This window comes from Globicephala melas, chromosome 6 (assembly GCF_963455315.2).
Source record: "Globicephala melas chromosome 6, mGloMel1.2, whole genome shotgun sequence".
NCBI lineage: Eukaryota > Metazoa > Chordata > Mammalia > Artiodactyla > Delphinidae > Globicephala > Globicephala melas.
In genome coordinates, this window is record NC_083319.1 from 43692317 (window position 1) to 43716872 (window position 24556).

Here is a 24556-nt window from a genome sequence, read left to right on the forward strand (position 1 = left end):
TATCCTCCATAAAAATACCACCACCGGCGAGAAGGGAAGCTGGAGAGGGGCAAAAAGCCCTCTGCCCTTCTCAGGGAGCCAGACTTCTGCCATTTTCAACAAAATACCTAACATTAGTAACCGAACCTCTGATGTGCAGACAGATACCCCGGCTTGTGAAATTATTCACATTACAAAAGGAACTCCCGCACGTAAAAAGGATCACAGCATCTCTTTAAATGGCGTTTGTTTGCCAACAATAAAATATTTACCAGAGGGGAACAAGTAACAGTTGGAGTGTTAAGTATTAATTGGAAATTAATATAAAGCAAGTTTGAAATTGGCTAACAGAGGAATCACATGGAATATCAAAAGCAGCTAATATTACACAAGAAAGCAGAAACACATTCATACACCATAATAAAAGTTTCCTTATTTTATATGGTTACATTTTTCTTTCTGGATGAAATCAGTTTAGGTTAATGTTAGGACTCACTTGTTTGACCTGAATACAGATCAGCTGTAAGGTATTTTTCTGTAACAACACCAAAGAAAGCTGAAACTGGCATTCTTTTAGTGTCTTGGAAAATCTTCGTTGTTGTGAAAACTGAAAGTTAACTGTGTTCGTATGTAAATAACGTCAGGCTGCTTGAGAAGGATTGTCCTTTGTGTCTAAAATATTATATTATTTGGGTTACAAATAAAAATTTGCAATATAATGTTCCCTGAATAAGATAGATTGAAAAGTCAGGAAAAAGAAAAAACAAACAAACAAAAAACAAGGACAGAAGAGACCGATGGAGGTGTTTGGAGTTCTCAATCTTCCTTTTATGGTTCTAAATCAGAAGCAATTACTATATTTCAAAACTGATGGTAAAAGAATCAGAGCTTAATCTCATCATCTGTTCAGGTGTAGATGTGTTCAGTAGTAGCAATGGGACCACACTAAACAGTTTAAAAAGGCCAAATCTGTCGTGTTTACAAAGTGGTAACAGTGGAGAAAATGTTTACTGCTTCCTTTTTTTTTTCCTCCCCTTGCACTCAGAACTAGCTGCCTTTACAATGAACCAGAAATGTCTTCTATGGAGAAGGAGTAAGAATTCACCATCAATAACAACTGTGTGGTTACTTATTATGTTGTTTGGCTGGGCTCTGAAAGACAAAATACATTGAGGATTGGGTAAACACCGTTTAGATGTTCAGCTTTCATGTTCTCTATTCCTGAATTTAGAAACTTAAAGAGAAATGTGCCAGCTTAACACGGTCTCACTCATGATCACCATTAGAGGACGTAAGGACAACCTAAGTCTTCATTTGGCATTCTATTTTTCCAGTCCAAAAGTGAGGAGAAAATGAGTATTTGAGCCAGATGTAAAAGCATTTGGGCAAGAGGAATGCAACTCTGCTTTCTGAATTACATCATTCATATTTTAATTAGTGAAAGTAGGGACTTCCATTTGAACTTATTTTGGTGGATGGGAGAGAAAACGTACTTGTTTCGAAAATTCAAGAGGCAGTTGAGTCCGGATGGAACTTTAGGAATGATCTAGTCCATCTAGTCTCATCCTGTGAGAAACAAAAATTGAGCATGTACTGGGTTCTTACCACGTGCCAGGTTCTATGTAAAAACCTGCACGCACACTCTCTGATTTTTATCCTCAGAATAAGCCAATGAGGTGCGTTTTGTAGATAAGGAAAGAGAAGCATAGAGAGATTAGCTGGCCAGTCCAATTTGTACAGCTGTAAGAATGGCCCAGAGCTGGGACTGGAGCCTTTGCAGGGCAGTTTCAGAGCCAGTGGTTTTGAAATCAGAGAGAGGTGGTCTTAATGCTGGAATGGTATTCAACCTCTGATCTAAAGAACACCAGGGAGGACAAAATTTGTCGCCTAAGACAAATAGAGTTCGTTATTGTCCCGGTCAGTTTCAGGGAATAAACTGTGGTCACCATGATGCTCTCAGGGAAATTGGCCATCCAATCGGACACTCCTAATTGGGTTTGAGTTGTGGAGAGTTTAACCTTGTCCTTCTTCACAGGAATCCAGAAGGAGGGGCAAAGATCACATTTAAGTGTATCTGCTATTGTCACATTTTGTTCTCTTGTGACCTCCTTTCCCTGGAGGAGGTCTGAAGGGAAACTGGAAAATCCCAGTGCACTTACTCTGCAGTTGCCATGGTGACCTTACAGTTTAAGGAAGTTTATACACAAAAACTTGAAAGAGAAGGTCTTTACTGAAAAGTACATAAAGAACAAAAGCTGTAAAAGAGACCTTTGAAATCGAGCAGCTACTCTTCTGAAGGGTACACTGGTCCCACCTTTTTTGAGATGAAGACAGCAAATGCTTCAAGCAAACTGTCACGCGAAAGTTCGGCAAAATAAAAAAAAACCATAGGCCCTTATAGTCCATCTAATCCTTTGTGCAAATCATCCCTCCCGCATCAAAACAGCGTCCCCTAGAGCAGAGTCCTGTGCCCACAGTTAACGCGGACGGATGTCCCTCACTAACCTACAGCTGCTGCATCTGTGGGCTTACCCACTCCTTTGCCTGCCTTGTGTGTTCTGTTCCTCATCTGTATAAAGGGCTGTTTGGGCTGGGGAGAGGGCAAAACACTGCTTCTGTTGGGCTTCATTCCAGGGATGGGCATGGGGGCGGGGGGATGCTGCAAATTGTTAATGTTACTTCCCACTTCTTAGAAAATACTCCTCTCCGGGCTTCCGCTTTCTTCAGCCCTCTCTTTCCTAAGCTCTTCTTTACCAGACACACGCTCACAGTGTGGAGGATGTGAAACGGGATGAGGGCCAGAGTGGCTGAGAGCTTTTTCTGCTGACTTCCAGCCCTGGGTTTCTGGCTTTCTTTAATATCGGAATACCAGGCTTCGTTTACCTTCTGGTTCTGGAGTGGAAGCATTTTACACCTTCTCTAGCTAGTATTAAATGGATAAACTGCAAAATGGGCAAAGGCTCTTCCAAGGAGCTCAATTAAGGCCAAGAATAAAACGCGATGTGTGCTGATACTGTAATGGCCTCATTTCCCTGAGAGAGAGAAGGGAAGGTTAAGTCCATCTCCCTGCTCTTCCTACAGCAAACAGGAGAGTTTCCTTTTATCATTAAACAATATTGTCAGAAGCTTTGTAAGAAACTTCGTTTAACACACGTTAGAAGCCAAACTAGCCTATAGGAAATGAGCAGAAAGCTACTGTGTCTCACTGGAAAATTAGTTCTAGAAAGTGAAGCCCATCTGCCCGATGAGGAATACTCCTTTCATATTTCAAGTCTGATGAAAAGTAAGTTTTTTCCGAAAAGCATACTATTTTTAAAAGTAGCCCCAGGTGCTTGTCTCCTTCACTGTCAGGTTTGGATTTTATTTATTCATTCATCTCCTAAAACCTGCAACATGACTTTTTATATTCTTACACACATAAAAAGTCTACATGATCCAGGAGAAGTGGTTCTGTGTGGGGAGACTTAAATTAGTAGCTTCACAACACAACTGTTATCTCGGAAATCAATCTTCAGTGTGGTTTCCTGTATTAACTTAAAAAGCATCCACTCTTGACTATCTCTTGCTCCTTCCATAAACTGGGTTATTAAATTTCAACTTTTCAGCTTTTTGTTTACCAAAAGCTGAAGAGTTCAATTAAACCCTAAAAGGTTTACAAAAAAGTCAGTATGAAAAATGAGGTATTTCAAAATGGTGTGCTTTTTTCAGATTTTTATCAGGGGCCTAGGTGATGAAACAAAGTGACCGTGCCCTTTAAACTTTTCAAGATGATTTCAGGTGTTCTGACCCACATTCACACTCTTCAGATGTTGTGCCCCAGATGTAATAAATATTTTCTTGGTCTGCGAAAGAAACTGAGCCACCACCATATGAATAAGAATAAAAATCCAATCGTCAATCAAACTTAATAACATTCTTTTGGGAATAACTGCAGCTGGAAGTCCATTTTTGAAGCAAAAACAAGTCAAGAAGGATCTGTCTTTTGAAAATGCGTATTAGAAAAAGATCTAATCTAAAAGATCGAAGGGGTCAGAGTGGACAAAAAAGAAGACACCTCCATGGTAAAACCCTGCTGGTAAGAAGACAAGTCAGATCCTTGAGGGCATAAAATAGAGATTAATATCCATGACAACCTGGCCTCTCCTGACAGCATGGCTGGGTTTGAAAACTCCCAAAGGAGACAAGATGATTGTAAGCAGAGAGATGATTTTCCCATTTCAGAAAGACACAGAGCTACTACTGCGACTCTACTACTAGTACGAATATTACTGCTACTAATAATAGACATTTACTGTGCGTTCATTATGTGCGATTGAAAACACTGTAGACTTAATCCTTAGCAAGCTGTGAGAGAGATACGATTGTTCTGCTTTACAGATACAGACATGGAGACTTAGCGAAGATAGGTAACTAGGCCAAGGCCCCAGAGCTAAGAAGTGGTCGAATTGCTGAGGGTATTTCAAAGGAAGGATACCTTAACTACTGTAAACTGGATGGGCTGGCTTCATTTGCAGAGCTGCGAGAATAAACAGGGCTCAGCTGCTGCAGATTCCACCCGCAAAGCACAGTAACCTTTGCAAGATACAGACTTAAGGCTCGGGAGGGAGGGCAGACCTAAGCAAAATCCGCACATACTTCCCAAGCTGCCTGTTTCAAACAAAGCGTTTTTCTTTTCTCATGGTGGAAGTTCTTCCTCTGAGTGTTCACTGGCTGTACCCTCTTCTTTGGTAGATGCCAGTAAGTTGTGATATGTTCACAGGAGGTGGAAGAGAGGCACAAGTGGCCCGAAGCCATTTTAGGCTTATTCCCTAGATATTTGGGAACTCAGTGGACATTCTTTTTTTTTCCATCTTTTTTTAAAATTGAAGTGTAGTTGATTTACAATGTTGTGTCACTTTCAGGTGTACAGCAGTGATTCAGTATACATATATATGTCATACATATATCATATATATATATGGTATATATATATTCTTTTTCAGATTCTTTTCCCTTGACCTGGAGATTATCATGCTAAGTGAAGTAAGCCAGAGGACAAATGTCACGTGATATCACTTGTATGTGGAATCAAAAAAAAGAAAACCCAATACAAATGAACTTATATACAAAACAGAAATAGACCCACAGACATAGAAAACAAACTTATGGATACCAAACTCAATAGACATTCTTTACAACAAGCTTTTCTTAGGATATAAGAATCCATCTCATTAAAGTAGTTGGCGCCCTTTTCAGGCAAATCCTTTGACTTTAGAAAATTTTGGAGGGTGAGAGTGAAAGCAGTGGAGTCACAGCCGGCGAGTCCCTCTCGCGTCACCTGGAGGGAAAAGAGAGCGCCTCACACCCATGGACGCCTCACACACACGGTTCAGAAGCACACAGGACCAAGCACGTGCCGTCACGGAAATGACAGACGATTCAGGAGCGAGGTGGCCCCTACCTGCGGGGAGGGACGTGTGGGCCACAGTAATGCTAGCCCCCCTCGGTTTATCAGTTTTTTCTAAATTATGGTAAAATACACCTAACACAAAATGTATTGAATAGTGTCTTGACCATTTTTCAGTGTACAGTTCAGTAATGTTAAGTACATTCACGTTGTCAGGCAACCGATCTCCAGAACTTTTTCATCTTGCAAAACTAAAAATCCATCCCCATTAAACCACAGCTCCCAGCCCCCCACTCCCCTTCGACTTTCTGTCTGAATCTGACTGCTCTAGGGCCTCATATAAGTGGAATCACATGATATTTATCTTTCTGTGACTGGTTTATTTCACTTGGCTTACTGTCCTCAAGGTTCATCCATGTTGTAGCAACTGTCAGTTTCCTTCCTTCTTAATATTCATTGTATGTATAGACCACATTTTGTTATCCATTCATCCATCGATGGACACTTGGGTGGCTTCCACCTTCTAGCTATTGTGAATGATGCTGCTGTGAACATGGGTGTAAAAATATCTGTTTGAGTCCCTGTTTTTAATTATTTTGGGTATGTACCTAGAAGTGGAATTGTTGAGTCATATGGTAGTCCTATTTCTAATTTTTTGAGGAACCTCCATACTGTCTCCCATAATGGCTGCAGTAGTTTACCTTCCCACCAGCAGTGCACAAGGGTTCCCTTTCCTCCAACACTTTTGTTTTCTGTTTTTTCGATAATAGCCATCCCGGTGGGTGTGAGGTGGCATCTCATTGTGGTTTTGACTTGTGCTTTTTAAATAACAGCTTTACTGAGATAGAATTCACCCATTTAAATTGCACAGTTCAGCGGCACAGCATTGTCACTGAGTTGTACAACCAACGCCACAATCAATTTTAGAACATTTTCCTCACCTCAGAAAGTAACCCCATCACTCTCCATTTCCCCTGACCCCAAGTCCCTGGCAATCACCAACCGACTTCCTGACTATATCTGCCTCGTCTGGGTGCTTCCTGTCACATGGCACATGGGCTTTGGGTCGGGCTTCTTTCATTTAGCCTCACGTTTCCAAGGTCATACATACGGTAGCAAGTTTATAACTTTTCACGTGTTAGAAACATACTCTTGATGAATTTAACAAAATTTTAAAAGCTCCAAGACAAAACATCTGGGGGGAGGAATCAAAGGTGCTATGCGTGAAAAAAGGTCAACAGTGGTTTTCTTTGGATGGTGGCCCAAGAGGTCACTTTTAAATTTTATTTTTCTTCATAGTTTTCTGTATTTTTCAAAAACAAACATGTTTCTTTTATAATAGGAAAAAAATTTTTTTAAATATTGGAGGGGTTTTGCCATTGTTGTTTTATTGTTTACCTCTTAGTATTTAGCGCTTGTCAGATGTTCCTTATTTCAAGCAGACCATTTTTTTGCCCCACAAGGAAAGGCCATTTACTAAAAAATAGGTGGATTTCCAAAATGCAATAATATTCCTTATCGTAATCCACTTAAAAGGGAGCCTGCACACAAGTCTTTTGCCCCCTAGATCGTTTGGAAAGGTGTAAAATGCTTCCAGAAACTTTGGTAAAAGTGAACAGATTCCATATGTTAAAGAGAGCTTGGCAACTAGGGAAGATTGTGTTTCACCAGATTTGTCTAGTATAAGAAGCATGCATGATTTATTTTCAGTAAGTCCTTTGAGGAAAAAAAGCAAGCACAGCCCTCCTCAAATCATTACTGTTTCTATTCAGTCTCTCATGTTTCTCATTTCTTTTCTTTTTTTCCAAAGTATTAATCTGAAGCTAAAAGAAAAGCCCTAGTTGGCCATGGCTGGAAGAAGAGGATGCTTTTCTGCTTCGTGGTTCTGTTGAAACATATCTACCTGGAAGAGACAGGGCTGATGGTACTTTTTTCCCACTTTGCACTACCTAGTGCCATTCTAAATTTCTAAGGGGAAAAACAGTAAGGGAACTTGTTTGCTCTTAACATGTTTTATGAAATTGTGTGTATTTTCCTATTTTGCCAGTTATGTGCCTCTAAGATTTTAGTTGAACCTCAGCAAGAAAGTAGGACCTTCCGTTTCAATATTTCATTAACCCTTGGTGCAGTGGTATTTCGTCTCTTAGACTGGTGTTGACCACTAAGATAACTTCAGTCCACTATTTATCGTGAGTGGATTTGTTTCCATAGATTAGCTGGATTTCTCCTTGGTGATCATTTCAGGTTTAAAATACACAGGGCTCAACAGTCCCTAGGAAAGTGGTCCCCACATAACTCTACCTTTAAAATCCTAAGCTTGCTTAAGACAGCCATAAAGTAGACACAGGTGTGACACCACATCAGCTAAGTGCCCACTTGGCTCTTGTCCACGTGAATCGTCTCTGCTAACGTCTCTAAAGGAAGCCAGGCTTTCTAATTCACATCAATTTTATTTTAGTTATCAAACTGGGCATCATGTTTTCTGTGAATTGGTCTTTTTACAAAATCATTTCTCCAGCCTCCACGTTGAGAAACTTAAGGATCAATGTCCCCATTTCTGACAGCTGTCTGTGCTTTGAGCCATAAACTTAGTTCTTAGTTTAACTTAAACTTAGTTACACTTTAAGTGCCAAGGGTTCTATGTAAGGTGGCCCACTCAGAAATTCGTTATTTGGTAACATTCAGTTATCTGAATTTCTCTCTCACATGCATTATAAAAAGTAATCTGCTTTAACACACTCTAATCACAGCTTTCAAATTAAACATGAGTCTGTACTATCACTTGCAAAACAGTCCTTTGTAAGTCTTCATATGCCCTTTAAAACACCAATGTGGTTTAGAACCCGTGGGCCTCTAGCAGAGCGAGGGGTTTGTAATCCAGTGCCCCTACCTGTTGCCCTATGGCCTTCGAGTCAAGAATGGTTTTCACACTTTGGGCTAAGAAAAAAAATGTTTTTAATATTTCATGACACATGAAAACTATTCAAATTTCAGTCCCCATAAATAAAGTTTTACTGAAACACGGCCCCACAAATTTGCTTACAGACTCTGCAGCTACTTTCGTACTACAGCAGCAGAGTGAAGTAATCGCCATAGACCATGGGCCCACGGAGCCTAAAACACTGACTCTCTTTATAGAAAGCGTTTGCTGAGCACTGTGTCAGCACATCCATCCTTCCCCCTCCGCATTTGTATTCAGATATTGGTTTCTCTAACAGCATGCACAAACGCACAAACTAATTTACTCTTAAGAAAGAGAATTTTGGCATCCACAAGTTAGTGAAACGCATGGCTTGCTGAAAAAGGCAAGGAGTCCTAGCCACGAGTCCGTGGCTCAGGTTGTGTTTACATGACCCAAAGTGGAGCCTGCTTAGAAGGCTTTTGGCTGTACAGAGAGGCACTGCTGAGGTCCTGCCCTTACCCTGGAGACGATTCTCAGTCTCCAGTATCAACTATTACTAATAAGCTAGCAAAAATTAAAATGCAGTGGAGAACGGGGTTCCACCATAGTCTGAGGATGGTAACTGCATCCGGGAGAGCTGTCGGGGACACTTCGAGCCCTACGTGTCATGAGCTTTGAAATACTTTGAAGCAGACGTCTTTGCACAGGTGACTGAATTGTCCCGCCCTCATCGGCTTGCCGTCCGCCTCCACCCCCCTTCCAGACGTGCTCTCTTACACACAGGTCAGCTCTCTTTCCTCCATAAGCCCCAGCTATCTATGTCCTCCCCTCGGTCCCTTTCCGCTTGGTATCCTGTTAAACCATTCTTTGGGGTCCTCCTCCCTCACAACACCTGGTGTGTCTGAGAGGAAAACCCCCGGAGCGCAGCCCCTCCCACAGCTCACCTCTGCCTTCGGCAGCCCAAGTTATGCCTCTCTCAGAACAGAGCAATGACTCGATTTTCCAGTTGGCTCACTGCTGCCCTGACATGATTAGTCACAATGCTCCCTTTCGCTCAGCCATATCCCATTTTGGAAGAGAAATTACATGGTCCCCCTAGCCACCGGAAGTAATGAAGAATCCGCTGTTCAGCTTAGCGGTGTGAACCCGAGGACATAGAGCTGTCCATAAAAGGCTCTTGTGAGAGAGTCAACCAGACAGGACAACAGTCCCACCATTCACATATTCTCTGAACTTGGCCAGCCTGTTCATGGAAGGCTACTCAGGTGGTGTTGTGTTTGGAGCTTCATCTTCCTATGTGGAAATGAGCATCTTGCTCAATCAGTGATTTTGTTTGGGCTGTTCTACGGGCTGCGTAACCATTCTGATAGGCATCTGCTATTTTATTATCTTAAAAAGACAAATTAATTGCATGTGCTAGAGAAAGGCCACCAGGTAAATTCAAACCAAGTACATAGAAGCCTAGAAGAATCCTGAAAACAAATAATCGCTCAGCCGATATGTAGACAGATGTAAACATTCCCATCATCAACTATCTAGCTCTTGCATTCTGGGCATTCTTGCTTTGGTTCTGACTTCTGGGAACTGTTTGCACTTTTCCTGTAGATTTGTTGTTAAGGGAACCAAGGGGTCATTGGGGCAAACGCATTGTTTTCCTAAAGTGGCAACTGCTATTCACTTAGCTCCTTGATTAAGAGAAAGAACAAAAATCTGCGCAGAAGATATCATCAGGGAGTAAGAAAGTTTGTTTGAGGGCAATGGCTGGGGGTGGAAGAAAACCCGAAGTTCCTGTTGAAGCCATACAATGTTTTATGGGGTTATCTTCTAAGACAGCGGTCCCCAACCGTTTTGGTACCAGGGTCCGGTTTCATGGAAGACGATTTTTCCAGGGACAGGGTGGGGGTGGGGTGGGGTGGTTTCGGAGGTAATGTGAGTGACGGGGAGGGAGCGACAGGAGGAAGCGACAGGGAACGAGCGACGGGAGCGAGCGAAGGGGAGCAGCAGATGGGGAGCGGCAGATGGGGAGCGAGCGACGGGGAGCGGCAGATGAAGCTGCGCTGGCTCGCCCGCCCCTCACCTCCTGCTGTGTGGCCCGGTTCCTACCAGGCCGTGTCTGGCGGGCAGGGTTGGGGACCCCTGTTCCAAGACATAACTCTGACATGTGTGAGGAAGTCACTACTCCAAGCCTTTGTGTTCTTAAGGTCTTGTTTTAAGTATTCAGTTATGGTACTAAGTTTGCAACCCTCATCGAATTAATCACAATGCCTCTGTAGTTTGTTCCCTTAGAAACATTTAGATGTGCACAAACTAATCTTTTATATATTTAAAGGTTTTTTTCTACCACATATTGGATCGCTCAGAATAAAGTATCTACTAGACCTTTGTTTTGGTAAATAAATAAATTCTACCTAAATAGTGCAAATTAATATAAAGATATGTAACACCACCACACATATATATATATATATATATGTATATCCTCTCTGTATAATTCAGAAATAAACATTGATTCCACACACAAGTGATGGCTTTCTTTTTCTGAGTCAGCAAGAATCTGTTTCTAGCTTCGCTTTGCAGGAGTCTTATCTGGATAGCAGTCTGGCTAGGTACCTGGTCCCTGAGGACAGTATACATTCTGGCTTCCTTGTCACCCAAACATTATTTCCCTTTTCATTTTTGCTTTCCATGCCTCAATGAGCTACGCTTTCAAAATGTATGGTGTACCCCCTGGGTGAGCAATTTCTCACTTTGGAAGCATCTCCATGTTTCATGGTTACTTGATTTTGTCAACTTCTCCTTTCTCTGTCTCTTGCCTTTTCATAGCATATGTTTATTTTTTATTTAAAATTCATTAAATGCCATTTTATTTTTAGTTGTTATTGTTTTGTTTGGTTTTTTTTACTTTTAGAGCCATCAGGTGGTGTTGGGAATTATCACTAAGCTTTTTTTTTTTTTTTTTTAAACCTAATAAACAAATGTGTACCTCTGCTTCTCAGAAAATTGCTGGAGGAACCAAATGGGAAGTTGCGCTGCAAAAAGTTAGACGTTGCACGTTCTCATGATGTAGGAATGAGTCCTGGTGAATACTGTCCTCTACCCAATGAAGGGAAGAAGGACGAGAGAAGACTGAGAAGCAATTACAGGCAAATGAAGGGCATGATACTGCAACGTGTACTGTTAACCTTCATTCCACTCCCTTCACCTAACTGGTCGTGGGAATGGAAGGCAGGCTAGGGGAAAGGATGGGTAAAGTGTGGGGATATACACACTATGGTGTATTACACAGCTGTTAGAAGCAACAAATTACACACTGATGGAGCAACACAAATCAGGGTAGAGTGGAAGAAGGAAGAACTCAGTATTTACAGCACAGTGCCATTTATGTAAATTCTAAGCCTACACACACAAAACAGTGCTACCTATTATACAAAGTCCATGCATATTGAATGACTTAGCACACTCATTAGAGGGAATACAGGGGTAGGGTGAGGACTGGGGACCCAAAATGAAGCTGGGAGTCTAATTAAACATCAAAATAAACAATAAACCTTTCATAGGATGAAAATACCTTAAACTTTCAGCCACAGATCATGGAAGAGCCGTGTTAAGGTGCTTGGGGTCGTCAGGGGCTATTCCCTTCTACAGCTTCTCCTGTCGTTGTACCCTTTCCCTGCATTGGCAGCGTCAGGGCTGCGGCAGCTGCCAGAAGGCTGCCCTGGGCTACATCACCCTGAACAGTCACGGAGCTTTTAATGAAGCTGGTGCCTTCTGACACATCCATCCTCACACAGCGGTAACCTTGATAGAGCAAGGAGATTGCCCTGTGAAGCTCATTTTCCTAGATTTTCACTTACATCCATTGAAAACAATTCTCTTTAGCCAAACAAAATTATTTCTTTTTGATATGCAGCCATTTTAGTGATACTCGGATGGCAGACACTACTAATTGCCAACCACTACCTCTCCTGCCTCACTCGCAGTGAGAGACCTGCACCCTCGACGCTTAATCGTGCCCTCCTTGTGAAACTCTTCTCCCAGAGGTTGGTGAAGTGAATTGTCCTTTTAGCCACCCAGCCCCATTTTTGTTATCTACTGCTACATAACAAATTACGGTGAATTCTCATTATTTGAGGCAGTTACATCCTATGAAGGCAATGAGAACACTGAATTAGCAGGTACTGAACCATTGCTCCTAGAGGAAATACAGGGTTTTAGGTTCCTGTGAGCCTCTGGTCACATTTCCATCAACTGATCAATACCTAATCTTGTTTTGTATGTGTCTCTGTTTAAATACGCTTTCTTTAATATATATTGTTGACCCATTAACATTGAACTCACAGCCAAATCCTGAATGTAACTCATGCCTGAACAAAGCTTATCTAATACAGGAATTTTCTCCGTAAGGCACATCACAGCACTCGGGAACATTAGACAGCGCTTCAACTCTCTCCTTGGGGACCATTTTAAAGAGTAAAATTACAAACAAAAATACCAAAAACATGGCACTACATAGACCATGAAAAGGACGCTTGTTTACTACCGTAAAGGACAGAGACCGGAGAGCTGAGCCTTGCCTCGTTCAACCTCATCTGGGAGCATGCGCATCAGACAACTCAGGCTTTCACCACTCTGTACGTGTCCATAAATGACCATGAAAACAAGAGGAGTATGGATTTGGGGTTACAAATAAGTTTTAGTGAGTAGATGAATTTGCAATTATGGAATCCTTGAATAATGAAGATCAACTGTAACCGAAGACTTAGCAGCCTAAAACAACACACGTTTATGATCTCAGTTTCTGTGGATTGGAAATCCCGACACATCTCAGCTGGATCCTCCACTTCAAGGTCTCTCAGCTACAATCACAGTGTTGGCTCAGAGTCCCTCACAAGACTCCATCAAGAGGGGTGACATCACCAAGATAGTGTCCTAAGTCATTCCTGACTTTGTTCCCTCTCGCAAGAGGTTCAACTGGGACAGAATCTGCCTCCAAGTTCATTCACATGGTTGTTGGCAGGATTCAGTTTCTCGAAGGTTGTTGAACTGAGGGCCTCATTCCTTGCTGGTCATTAGCTGGAGGCTATCCTCAGTTCTCTGCCTCACGGTTCTCTCCAACCTGGCAGCTTGTTTCATTGAAATCAACAACAAAGAATTTGCTAGCAAGATGCAGGTTACCATTTTTGTAACCATATCACAGAAGCAACATCCTGCCAATTTTGCTGCGTTCTACTGATTAGAAGCAAGTCACTATATCCAGCCCCCACTCAAGGGGAGACGATTACACAAGGATATGAATACTAGGACGTGCGAATCATCAGGTGCCTTCTTAGAAGCTGGCCTACAATGCCCCCTTCGCCCTCTGCAAATCCTCTTTGAGCCCCTCTTGCCTCCTCTCACCTATAAGTGATGGTGTTTCTCAATGTTTCTCTTTTCTTTGCTTTTCTACCATTTCCCCAATGACTTCAGGTAGCACATCTCTTCAAATTATTCAAGACCTGGCTTCAATCCCGACTTCCAAACCCCCACCATCTCACTCAATCTCTGTGCTCCCTCTAATCTCTGGGGTGAAAAAATTAAAGTCTTCCCCTTTCATGACCTGATGAGACCATTCCTCTACTATCCCATTCTCACTGAAACTACACATAGTGGGAATTAAATCCTGGTTCTGCTTACCAGCTATATTACTTTGGACCACTCAACTTCTTTGAACCTTAGTTATCCATTTTTAAAATGTGGATAAAACTCCCATCTTACAAGTTTATGTAAGAGTTAAATGGGATTTAAATGTCCAGCCTAGTACTTAATACATAGAAGGCATTCAATAAACATGAGTTCTTTTCCTCATCTTCCCACTCAGCCCTTTGTCTGTTAACTTGCCAACTTCTCCAAATCCATTGCCAGCCCCACCTTTACTTTCTGTCAACCACATTAGCATCTTGTTTCCTCTCCTGCTCCCTCTTTTAAATAGACTAATTCTCGTGAATCCTCCTCCTCTTCTCTCAGATATAGCCATTTTATACCATCCTCTGCCTTACTCCACCTCTAGCTCCTTCCAGGCTTTCCATCTCTTACCTTTGCTCAGTTTACCTCTGGTATTTAATTTTTATTTGGAAACAATCTCAAACTTGCAAGAACAGAAGAAGAAATTACTTTTCCTGAAATATCTGAGAGTAAGTTGTCTGCATAATGCCTCCTCACCCCTAGATGTTTAGTATACTTCCGACAAACAAGGACATTCTCCTCATAACCTAATACAACTATCAAAACCAGGAAATTAACACTGAAACATTACTACCATCTAATCCACAGATGCCATTCAAGTTTCACCTGTTGAAATATATCCTTTAATGCAAAAGGATCCAGTTCAGAACCACAAGTGGCATTTAGTTGTCACATCTCTTTAGTTTCCTTCAATCTAGAACAATTCCTCAGTCTTTCCTTGACTTTCATAACCCTGACACTTAGGAAGATCTCTCACAGTATTCAGTAGAATGTCCCTTGATTTGGGTTTCAGGTTATTCATCTTTGGCATCTGTAACTCAGAACTGATTTGTGCTTTTCTCATTGCATCCTTGTGATATTCATTTGAACACCTGAAGATGCTGTCTATAGGGCTTTTGTCGGGGACATGTCAAAGAACACAGAGATAGATTGAAGGGGCTCCAGCTGGCTAGATTTGGGACAATGTGAGGACTAAAATAAATAATCATGCTAACAGATTATAACCTACTGAATAAAGTAAGATTCCGTGAGTTCATATCATTCTGATATTAATTAGTTAATTAAAATTTTGATGAACAACAGGATAGTTACATACACTCAAAGCACCCACCCCCAAATACCTATTAATTGCAAGAGGAAAAAAGAGTACTTTTACGGGCAAAGAGACTCATAAAAAGCTTTCCTATTTGGAAACTCAATAGAGGAGGAATTTCCAATGATTTCCAACATAAAAGGCATTAGCACATTTTATGTTTAAAATTATTTCCTCACTAGAAAGACAATTTCCAAAAGTTCATACTAGTTGTCCATCATTTTCTTATGAACAGAATGAATATGTTTTGTATAGTTTCATATAGGTTATATGCCATCACTAGAAGTAATTCGTGATCATTTTGTAAAAACTGGAAAATACAGGAGAATGGGAAGACTAGGAAAGGAAAATAGTCTCTCCCTGCTCTCGCCACTTGAACACAAGCACAAGTAACATTTTGGTAGGAACTTGATGCTTATGGGACATACTCAAGATCACAGCACTGGTACAAAAAAGCAGACCAATGGTCCTTGCATATCTGAATTTTTCTGATGGTGGTCACTGATATCTCTCGTTCTAATTGATTTTCTCAACATATAAAATAAAATAGCTTCATTTTCTTTTCTGCTTACAGGAAGGATACGTGCTTATTGAAAAATAAACAAAATAGAAAGTATAAAAAAGTGGGTAAAATCACCCAGTCTTACCACTTAATCACACCACTATTTATTAACACATTAGAATACACTTATCTGGAAGATCTTTCCAGATGTATCTTTATAAATTTTATATACATGTAGAGAGAGAGAAAGAGGCAGAGTTTGTGTTCTGATCATCTTTCTATGTCCAAAAATCTTTTTGATAATTTCCTAGAAGTAGTATACTTCGGTTGAAAACAATTTAAATTGTTGATAAATATTGCTAAACCACCTAAGGAATGATTATACTCATTTAGACTATCACTGCGTGAGACTCTGCATTTCTCCACATGCTGCCAAAGAGAAATAGAGTCAGATATTAGTGAAAATGGTTAAGGACAGATCTTAACAAGCACTATGCTATTGCAATAGAGAAGGAGGTTCAGTGTAAACTGAAGTCAACGTTCATTTATACAGAGGTGACTGGGTGTTTTAAAGGGAAAACGAAAGAGGAGAGGGGAGGCGGAGCTGGGGCTCAGTAGAGTCAGGAAAGTGAAAACTCATGATTAGGACAGCTGTGTCTGCTAGTTGGCAATTACTGAAGCTACAATTCTATCCTCCCACAGAGACTGGGAAACAGGCCCTACCCTTCCTGATGATTACATTTTAATGGAATGGCTTTCAGGTCCTTTAGAAAGATACTCCTGAGTTGTAGGTGACAGTATATATCTCAGAGGGACAGAGGAAGGATTCACAATTGTAAGCCCTTTTTATTAAATGCTCCAAGGAAGGGTGTTCAGGGGCCAATAGTCAGGTGTTGGCTGGAATGAATTCTTTTGGCATCCCTGAGCTTTCTCAGGCAGGCACCTGAAGAGGGGCTAGTGTCGTCCTAGGGATGTGGCCTGGAGCTGTTAGAAATTATATCAGTGTTTGTTTAGGTCTTTTAATGTGGGGGCAGAGGGGTCGACCAAATCATTTGTGTGGAGAATCTGTAGTTTTTTATAGGCCGAAGTTGAGGCTTAGTCAAGAAGAGGGCTCAGAGGAGCCTGCCTAGAGTTTGGTCAAGGAGAAAATCTTCGTCAATGCTCGCCAATACTGGGCTTTGATATCTTTTTAATCTTGACCATTCTGACAGCAAGAAAAAGATACCATTGATTTTATTTGCATTTTCTTCAAACTAGTAAAACGAACTCTTTTTTATATATATTTCTCGTCATCTGTATTTCTTCTTTTGTGAATTGACTGTTTATGTCCTTTATCCATTTTTTTAAGTGGAGATAGTTATTTTTCAGTTACTGATTTGTAAGAGATAATGTTTTAGTTTGAAAATCTGAGAATTTTTCTTAATACATTTGGCATTTAATAACCTGTCCTAGGCCACATTTCCCTGTAGACACTCAAATACTATTCCTCTGTCCCTAAGTATCAAGTCAAAACATGTTTCAGCAATAAACTCCATCATTTGCCCTACTCTCTACCCCAGTGTTTTTGTCCCTGAGGTTCTCTGAGAAAAGCAGGCCACAACGGGGCCCCTGGCTCCTGAAGCATGTACATGGATCTGCATAGTAGATCAGACTCATAAGTTCAACCAGCTGTGTTTCTTTGAGCTCTGACCAATAAGCCTAAAAATTCTGACTGCAAGCCTCTTCCTCTCCCTGCACCTCTCCCTCCTGCCAGGCTAGAGAGGGCAATGAACAATCGATTATGCTGTGATAGAATGCAAGTGCATCTCAAAAACCTGTCAACTTCTCACTGTTCTTCTAGCTGATACTGTCATGGACAGAATGACCTAGAGTCTGTTTACAGATATGTTAGTTCAATGCACTCACAGTCATGGAGAAAAAAGAAAGGATATAGTTGAAGGACTGATTTGGCCCACCTCCGTCTCATATCAAAGAGATGAGGAGCTGTCTTCAAGCTCAGGAGGAAAGGTTGGCAACACCAAGGGCCAGCCTTCCGAGAATGTAGCTCCCGCTAAGGTCATGAGGAACGTTATCTTCCCAAGTCACTCCTGAGGAACACTGGAATGACCAATGAGTTCAGAAGAAAAACAAGCCTCACCCCCCAGTCCCCACCTTCAGTAAGTAGAGATGCCTCATAAATGAAAAATATCACACAGGAAAAGACTTTCTCCAAGCCAAGAACAGGAATCAGCGATTGAGCCACTGACCTGAAGTTTAGAGAACATGGTATGAGTAAAGGAGCACTGATCAAGCCGGAAAGAAAAGGATCCGTAAATTCATCACTTGATAGTATTTACTTTCTTTATAATCCATGTATGGCTTCCATCTTTCCTTATCTTTTCTTTTCTCTCTGGTGTAAGAAGATCTAAGCACTCAAGAGCTACTGTCATAACAGTGTTTGATGAGGAAATGCCTTTTGACCCCTAGATGACTTGGAAATTAGAACTCACATAGGATGTAAGTGAAGGAAACACAAATAGAAACTCTCGCTATGTTTCTAATTTTAATTTTTCCCCCCCAATTTAAAAATATTTCAATGTAACAGATATTTGTTGTAAAAATTTCAGGCAGAGATATATTTAAAGGAAAGTCTCCCTGTATCATTTATTTCAATATCACAAATGACTTCAACACTGAGTGGCTTAAAACAATAATTTATTCATTTTGCTCATTAATCTACGATTTGGGCAGGACTTCGTAGGGATGGCTCCTCTGTTCCACACAGCATCTGCCGGAGCAGCTTGGCTCAGGACTGCCCAGTCTGACTCACCTGGATGGCAGGTTGTTTAAAATGTTAGACAAATTTAAAGCTACAACTCTCCTGAGGATATATATTATCCAGGTGGTTTTTAAAGGAAAATGAGAAACATATATAAAAGGAAAAGAGTAGTCTCCTCCCACTTGCTAAAATACAATATTTTAAAAGTTAAAAACATGACTTTCATAAAAATATGAAGTGAACAGGTGTCAAAGATTTATTCAACTCACTAATTCATTATGTTAATTAAGATGTTAAGACCGGTTAAATGGATAAAAACCAGTGCTATATACAGTATATCAGGAATGATCAAATGAATTTGCTGATAGATGCATAATCAGTTACTATCCGATGAGGCAATAAAATGCAGTGTTTGCAGTTATCATTTCTATTAGTGGGGATCAACTGTTATCTCTGTGGAATTATATTCATTTCTGGGGAAATGACCTCCATTCTTCAGTCTCAGTTGGTGTATGGAACTGTCCCTCCACAAACCCACTGTCCAAGATGGGCATGTGCCCCAGGCCTAGTCAAAAAGGAGCATTGCATTCCCTCAGTGAGAGATTCAGACACAGACGCATGACCCAACTGGAGGCCAAAAGATACAGTAGGACTTTGCGGGGACATTTGTGAGAACCTGGAGTGTTTCGGTCTAAACTCGCCGCCAGGTGTCCTGATATTACATAAGGCCTGAAAAGGCAGAAGTGTAGAAGGATGGCCACAAACAAGAGAGGACAGTGGCATCCTGATGACTTGAATTGCGCCCCTGCATCTCCCCTGCTTCCCAGACATCTCAGTTATCGTCAGTGTGTTTCCTTTTTTTTGGTTATATTAGGCCAAGTAAATTGATCCCTCACAATATAATAGGGTTCTCCAGCCCTGGCTTCTTCTATGCTAGCCCACTAAACATACATTCACTTCTCTGTGCTCCAATTTCCCTTCTATCAAAGGAACAAACAATACCTATAAAGAGTTGTAAAGATTAAATACGTAATAAATCTAAATAGAACATAATATACTTTTACAATGCTGAGGCAAAAGAAATATCACATAACTTAATTTTCCTAAATTAAATTCTATCTAATCCTTACCTCCCATTACTAGGATGAGAACCCTCCCAATGTCAGTCATCACTGGGTGTTCTTTAACTCTTTAGTGCTACAATCTGTCAAAAAAAATTTACCGAGGAAAGACTGTTTGGTCTTTGCTACATCATGGTTGCCACTGGGATGTTTATTGTCCAAGACCACATATTCTATCCAAAGGCAGGTGACTCCACAGCCTCTTTACCATCTGGGGGATCTGGCGACTTCCATGCAGCTCCTGAGACTAAGCTGTAGATCACAGAGCCCCAGCAAATACATCAGTTCACCCGTCAGAAGTCCTACTGCCTGCTAGGACACCTGCATACAAGACATTGATGCTTGTTAGATTCCTCTGCCGACTTTCTCTCAAGCCCCTGGAGCTAATCTTTCAACCCAGTGACTCCATCTCTCTCCAGATTATCTCCACCCCCTGAGGAACACCCAGCTAAATTCACTTCCCACACAAGAGCCTGGATAGCGTTCTATAACAGATGCCCTGTGACTTCTGATCTGGGCTGGGAAACACACAGAGCAATTAACAACCTGTAGTAGGCAGCCTCCAAGAGGACTCTCCGTGGTCCCCACATCCTGGTATTCAAGCCCTTGTGCAATCCTCTCCCCTTGAGTGTGGGCTGGACCTAGTGACTCATTCCTGACAAACAGAATACAGCGAAAGTGATAGAATGACACTTCCAAAATTAGCTTATGAAACAACAGTAACGTCTATCTTGTTTGCTGTCTCTCTCTTTCTCCCTCACTGCTCTGAGGGAAGCCACAGGCCAAACTGTGAGCTGCCCCACAGAGAATCCCACGTGGCGAGGAACTAATATCTAGGAGCACAGCCAGAAAGGACCCAAGGCTTGCCAAAAGCCACGTGAATGAGTGTGGAAGCAGATGGATCCTCCCCAAGATACGCCTTGAGATGACTATAACCAAGGCCAAAAGCTGGAGCTCAGCCTTGTGAGGGACCCTGAGCCAGCTACGCAGCTGACTCCTGACTGACCAAAAACTGTGAGATCATAAATGTTGCTGGCTTTAAGACATTAAGATTTGGAATAATTTGTTACTCAGCATCAAATAATTAATATGCCACCGTTAGGACCAGTAGCCCAGAATTTCCTGGAAAAGAAAGTAAAGTTACCTTTTCCTCCTTTTCAAAGGCTATTCCGGCAGGGACTAGGGAACAGCAATAAATAGCCTGGTAACTGACTCCATGACAACCATTACCTGAAGCAATATAACAGGTCTAACGAGAATCTCCATAGAGGAAAATTACCACCTTCTGGCACTGACAGTCCCTCCAATGGAAAGAAGCAACAGAGCCTGAGGTTCAGGGTAGGGGCGGGGAGGCAGTGGCTATAAGTCCCCCAACTGCCCACTGGGGTCCCTAAAGAAACCCAGACCTGTTCCTGTGGCTGTGAGAAAATAACAAGTTTCAACTTGGGTGCTCGGGGTTAATGGCATTTCTAGATGACAGTCTTCAAGGGATGGAACTCCCTTCCCTGTCCTGGAACCCTGCCCTAAACAGGGAGATTCTGGTGCAGTTCCAAAAATTAAAGCCTGCCGTGAAGACTGCCTCTGGGAACAGGAGGCCCTTGCACAGCTCCGGACACAGAGACAGTAGCTTGTGGTCCAAGAGGCAGGCTTCTGGGGACTCAGTGACCGTCTCTACCATCACGGTATCAGAACATTCGTGCACAGGGTGCCCCTGACCCTAGGTGTGGGCAAGGCCGGGTGTGCAGAATCCCGGGGAGCCCCATTGCCTTTGTGCTCAATGTCAGTGACACCTGCAGAAACCCAAGGCTACACAAGACGAATCACGGAGCCTAGATTAGCACCACACCGTGAGCCCCGGACGTGGACAAAACGCGTTTGAAAGTGTTTTCTGGTCAAGTATGTTCTTATCGTTCCACCGTTATTGAGCAAACAGCTTTCCATGTGGGCAAGAGTCGGGAAAGGGGAGGGAAACCCAGTGCTGGAAGCAGAGCGAGACTGAGGTATCTCTCCTGGATGCTTCTCCCTTGCCACCTGCGACAGGTCTTGTACTATCCCCCGAGTACGGAAATCCTGTCTGACTGCGGACAGAAGCAAAGATTGGGATCCGGTAATGACTTCCTAGGGGACCCAGGGCCAGTGTCTGAGGTGTGTTAAGCCACCACCTCACCCTTGGTGGGCATCTGGTACATGAGAAAGATCACTGACATGAGAGTCACATCCCCTTTCTCTAGTCCTGGCTTTTCGACCTAATGGGTGGGGGACTAAATATCTCTGAACTTCAGTTTGGAAAAATCAAATTAAATGAGATTTCCAGTTTCTGGTCCAGTATGTAAGGAGCTTGGAAGTTGTGTCTCCTGTCCACACAAGAAAAAAGATGAACAAACTTCAAACTAATAACTCTTCTTATCTCCCCCAGAGAACTGAGGTCGCAGGCCAAACACCTGCCTCCAAAATTAAAGGGACCAACAGGTGTATACAGAGAATCATAACTTACCAGAGGAACCCAGGAGCGGAAACCTCCAAGGGAACCAGCACCAGGGTAGGGAAATCTAAACTATACCCGACAAATTGCTGGAGACTCAGCGTGGACAAGTCTGAGAGTCAGAAGCTCTGAGGGGTGAGCAGTCCTAGGGGGACCCTCCCCTTTTTTGAGTTTTACCTCTAGGAGCATCACTAAATTTTCACAGTGAAAATAGGAGAAAAATTCCCTAGTGCTTCCAGCAGGAGGAAGGGGAAAGGAGCTGTTTTTACTTATGCCCAGAACATTTCATTTTACAAAGCACTGTCCCCAAGGGTTTTACCAGAGCCTGGGAGATGGAAAATATTCAAATCCAGTCCCCTCTAAGCCTTCCTGTTTCACCTAAGAGGGGGAAAAACAATGAAACTGAGAAGCACCGGTGAAGGTCAGCCAGGAGCACAGGCTCACTGAAGACTGAGACCCAATCACAGGACTACAGAGCACTTCCTTCCTCCCGGCGCCCCCTGCATCCCCATCGCATCACAGGGGTCCTGTGTAACAGGGGAATGTGACGGAAAGAAATGAGCGTCTCAGGAAAGAGTTACGAAGTCTCTAGGGAAACCCAGAGACAGTAAGGGAGACAAAAACAAGGACGCCAGAGGACAGGGAGCCTCTCACACCTATAGCTACAGCAAACAGTAAACACAGCCTAACCCCTGGCCAGATCAACACAGACCCTCACTCAGTTCCTTTTACCCAGTACATCGTGCCCAGTTTTCAACCCCAAACTGCAAGGCCTCCTCAAAGACAAATGAAACAAGGGGTGTGCAATATTATAGACTAGATTAATAGAGGCAGAAATGAATCTTTCTACACTTTAAGGTGGTTTGCTCTCTAAGCCTGCCCCACCTGATAGGAGCTAAAGGTTGCTTTTCTAGGGCCATTATCCAGAAGCCAGAGCAGGTGGATAGCCTGTGGACGGCGGGATGAGCTGCGCTACCCTAACCTCTCCAGCCTTCCGAGCATAAAGGACTGCGCTGGCAGACGGCCCCAGCGGTCTGTTCATGGTACATTCAGGCTGTGGACCTGAAGGTTGGCCTTTGGCTTAGCCTGGAGCTTGAGACCTGAGCCCACCCGCCCACGGCCTGGAATCAGGATCCCAGAGTCTAGCCAGCCTGTCTCCAAGAGGGCCTCAGTGGCCCTAGAGAGATGGGCCTGGGGTGGGGGTTCATGAGTTGGTACCTAGGCCAGGGTCATCTGCTTCCCCCCAGGGTCAACGGCTGGACCCTGTTCTTCCTGTGCCAAGAGCCCCTAGGTTTTGGGGACACAAGGCAATAGTGGGGGCTGCCCGGGCTGGGCCCTTCCCCTCGTCCCCCCGCTGTTCGCTGACTAATAAATAGAACTATGGCTCTTTAATAAAAAACGCTGGGTGGGAGATCCACAACCTGATACAGTGAAGGAAGATGAGGAGGTTAGGTCGGGCACTAAGTTTGGCCGGGTAACAGGACGGAGTGTGTGAGAGTCTGCTCTGCGGCTAGAAAGGTCATGTCATCGGAGTAGGCAACAGACCATTAAGAAATCGAGCCCCAGGGGCAGAGAGACCCTCTGCAGTGAGGGAGAAGCAAAGGATACTGTCGGGGCGGGTGCAGCGTGTGAGAGGGTGGAGGCCAGAGATGAGAAGGTCAACGTTAGAGAGGACTCTGGCCGGGGGGCTGGGGTGTCCCAGAAGGACCCATCAGGAGCGGCTCCCATGACACAGGAAGTTCAGCTCCCCCGGTTGTTCTGCGGCACCTCTGGCTGCAGCGAGCTTGCTGGAACGTCTGCACAAAGCTGCCTTCAACAGGGGGCCGCTGGAGACAGGAGGTCCCACCTGTAGCCAGGAGCACTGCCGGGGACAGGACGGCAGCCGAGTTCGTATGCTCCCATGTCCCCATGTCACTGCAGCCCTTCACACTCACCCCAAGGCCTTCTTTCACCCTCTCCTCCCTGGGGGTCTCCCTCCTCCGTCCATCCAGGTGGTACTGGATTGTACAGGGGCCCCGGGTGGCACGACCCGTGCTGGGAAGAAGGATACAGGAAGGAAGGGGAAAGATTAACAACCCTTTCCAAGCTGGGAAACTGGGAAATAGGACCCCAGGTGACATGGGGTGAAGGCGGAAGCAAAGGGATCCTACAGGAGGCTAAGGAGCCCTTTAGGAAAAGGTTCTCCAACCAACCCCATGGAACACCGACTCAGCCGACTGTCATCTAACCCCCCGCTCGCTGTCTCGGCTCAGCTCCAACAGCCTCCACTTTAACTCAGACTCAGTGGGACCTGATTTCAATCCTCCCCAGACAGCCCCGGGTGGCCTCTTCTGTCCCGACAGTCTCAGGCACGATGCTCAGCCATCCCTGGAGGAGGCATCTCCTGTGGATGTGGTCCACCCCCTTCTCCCACTGCCTCTTCCTCTAACGGGAGCTTGTCTCTCTCCACTCACCAGAGGCCTCTCTCGGAGGGGCCCTGCAAGCAGCATGTGGAAGCTGCTAGATTCTTTCCTCCTCCTTGATGTCCAAGAGCACCTGGAAAGAAGAGTCATCAAGGGAGAGACTTTCTGAATTTGGGAGAATGAGACGAGGTCAGGCTAAGGTCAGGCCCC

The 24556-nt window shown here is 43.3% G+C and overlaps 2 protein-coding genes across 15 annotated transcripts in view; one reads left to right on the forward strand and one right to left on the reverse strand.

Annotated features, from left to right (window-relative positions):
• The window catches only part of PRUNE2 (prune homolog 2 with BCH domain), a 271726-nt gene extending 260921 nt beyond the window's left edge, over window positions 1-10805 (forward strand). For 4 of the 11 annotated variants that reach the window (XM_060300830.2, XM_070045737.1, XM_060300822.1 and 1 more), the window contains 2 exons: window positions 1025-1072; window positions 7176-10805. In XM_060300830.2, coding sequence (XP_060156813.1) covers window positions 1025-1072; window positions 7176-7206 — 79 coding nt within the window. In that variant the 3' untranslated portion in view covers window positions 7207-10805. Of the gene's footprint in view, window positions 1-1024; window positions 1077-7175 lie in introns of those variants that run through there. The other 7 variants (XM_060300824.1, XM_060300826.1, XM_060300825.1 and 4 more) reach the window with 3 other exon arrangements.
• GCNT1 (glucosaminyl (N-acetyl) transferase 1) overlaps window positions 1-24556 on the reverse strand; it is a 196904-nt gene that overhangs the window by 29623 nt on the left and 142725 nt on the right. The window lies entirely within an intron of this gene.